The 1,138-nt window shown below is 54.2% G+C and overlaps 1 protein-coding gene across 1 annotated transcript; it reads right to left on the bottom strand.

The window, feature by feature from the left end:
- Window positions 1–432: 432 nt before the first annotated feature.
- Window positions 433–873, bottom strand: PTSG_10113 (uncharacterized protein; the record flags this gene model as incomplete). The annotated part of the gene is made up of 2 exons (XM_004988969.1): window positions 433–713; window positions 852–873. 2 exons carry the CDS (start codon window positions 871–873, stop codon window positions 433–435), a joined length of 303 nt encoding a protein of 100 aa, XP_004989026.1.
- Window positions 874–1,138: the final 265 nt, after the last annotated feature.

Here is a 1,138-nt window from a genome sequence, read left to right on the forward strand (position 1 = left end):
AGCTGTGTACATTCTCCAACACACACACACACACACACCAAGGTGGCGTGGGCAAGGTCCACGATGAAGGTGAAGAGCTGTCCAGGTTGTGCGATGCCTTCCAGAACGGTGAGCGCGCCCCTGTTTCCTCTTGACAGGTTGTCAATGATGGTGACCTTGTGCCCACGCTCCAACAACGCCAGCACGGCATGCGATCCAATGTACCCGGCACCGCCCTGGGTGACACACACATAGGTGCGGACATTGCCGCGTGTCAACGACATACACACGAGAACAGCACTGGGCCATTATCACTGACACTGAGTGTCCCTACACAGCACGCACACACACACACACAACCACAACCACAACCACAACGACACACAACCACACATACACACACCTTCACACACACAACACACAACCACACAACATACAACCACAAACACGTTTTCACACCGTGACGAGGATGTGCTGCTTTTTTGGCGCTGCAGGTTTCGCTTTGAAGTTGGCATACTCCTGCGCATTGGGCACCAGGAAGGAAGAAAGCGTTGGCGTCTCGCATGCAGTGACGCCGTCCTGAGCATGCTCAGCTGTGTTGGAGGTGTCTCCCCCGGCTTTGTCCACCTCCTGCAACCGCCTTTCCATCGCCATATCTGGTTGAGGTATGTGTGCACTGTGTCGCATAAACGACATCACTGTCAGCAGCACAATCGCGCTGATCCCAGCCAACCCTGTCATTTGCCCCCAGCACCCATGAGCAGCCAAAGAGGAGGAGCACACAAAGTGAGGGAGACGCAACGCACACACACACATGATTGTTTGCGATAGCTGACTACGTGACATCAGCTCACACACGGACACAGACGCACCTGCGATGGCTGCCTTCCTCATGTCTTGTTGTTGTAGGTCCCACGATGCTGGTTCTTTGCGTCCCAGTGCACACCCGCTTGCTTACACTGCACCACTCCACAGCACCACTCCACAGCTTCACACACTGCAACAGCAATCACAACGAGCAAGCAAGCAAGCAACGAGGCAACAAGTCCAGAAGTCCGCGCCAAATGGGTCGTTCCACAAGACCCGCGTCGCTTGCCCGACACCACAAGTTCAAACTTGCATCAATTCTTTGAAGATTTTGGGTAATTATCTGCAGTGG

The sequence above is a fragment of the Salpingoeca rosetta genome (genome assembly GCF_000188695.1).
Source record: "Salpingoeca rosetta unplaced genomic scaffold supercont1.32, whole genome shotgun sequence".
NCBI classification, from domain to species: Eukaryota; class Choanoflagellata; order Craspedida; family Salpingoecidae; genus Salpingoeca; species Salpingoeca rosetta.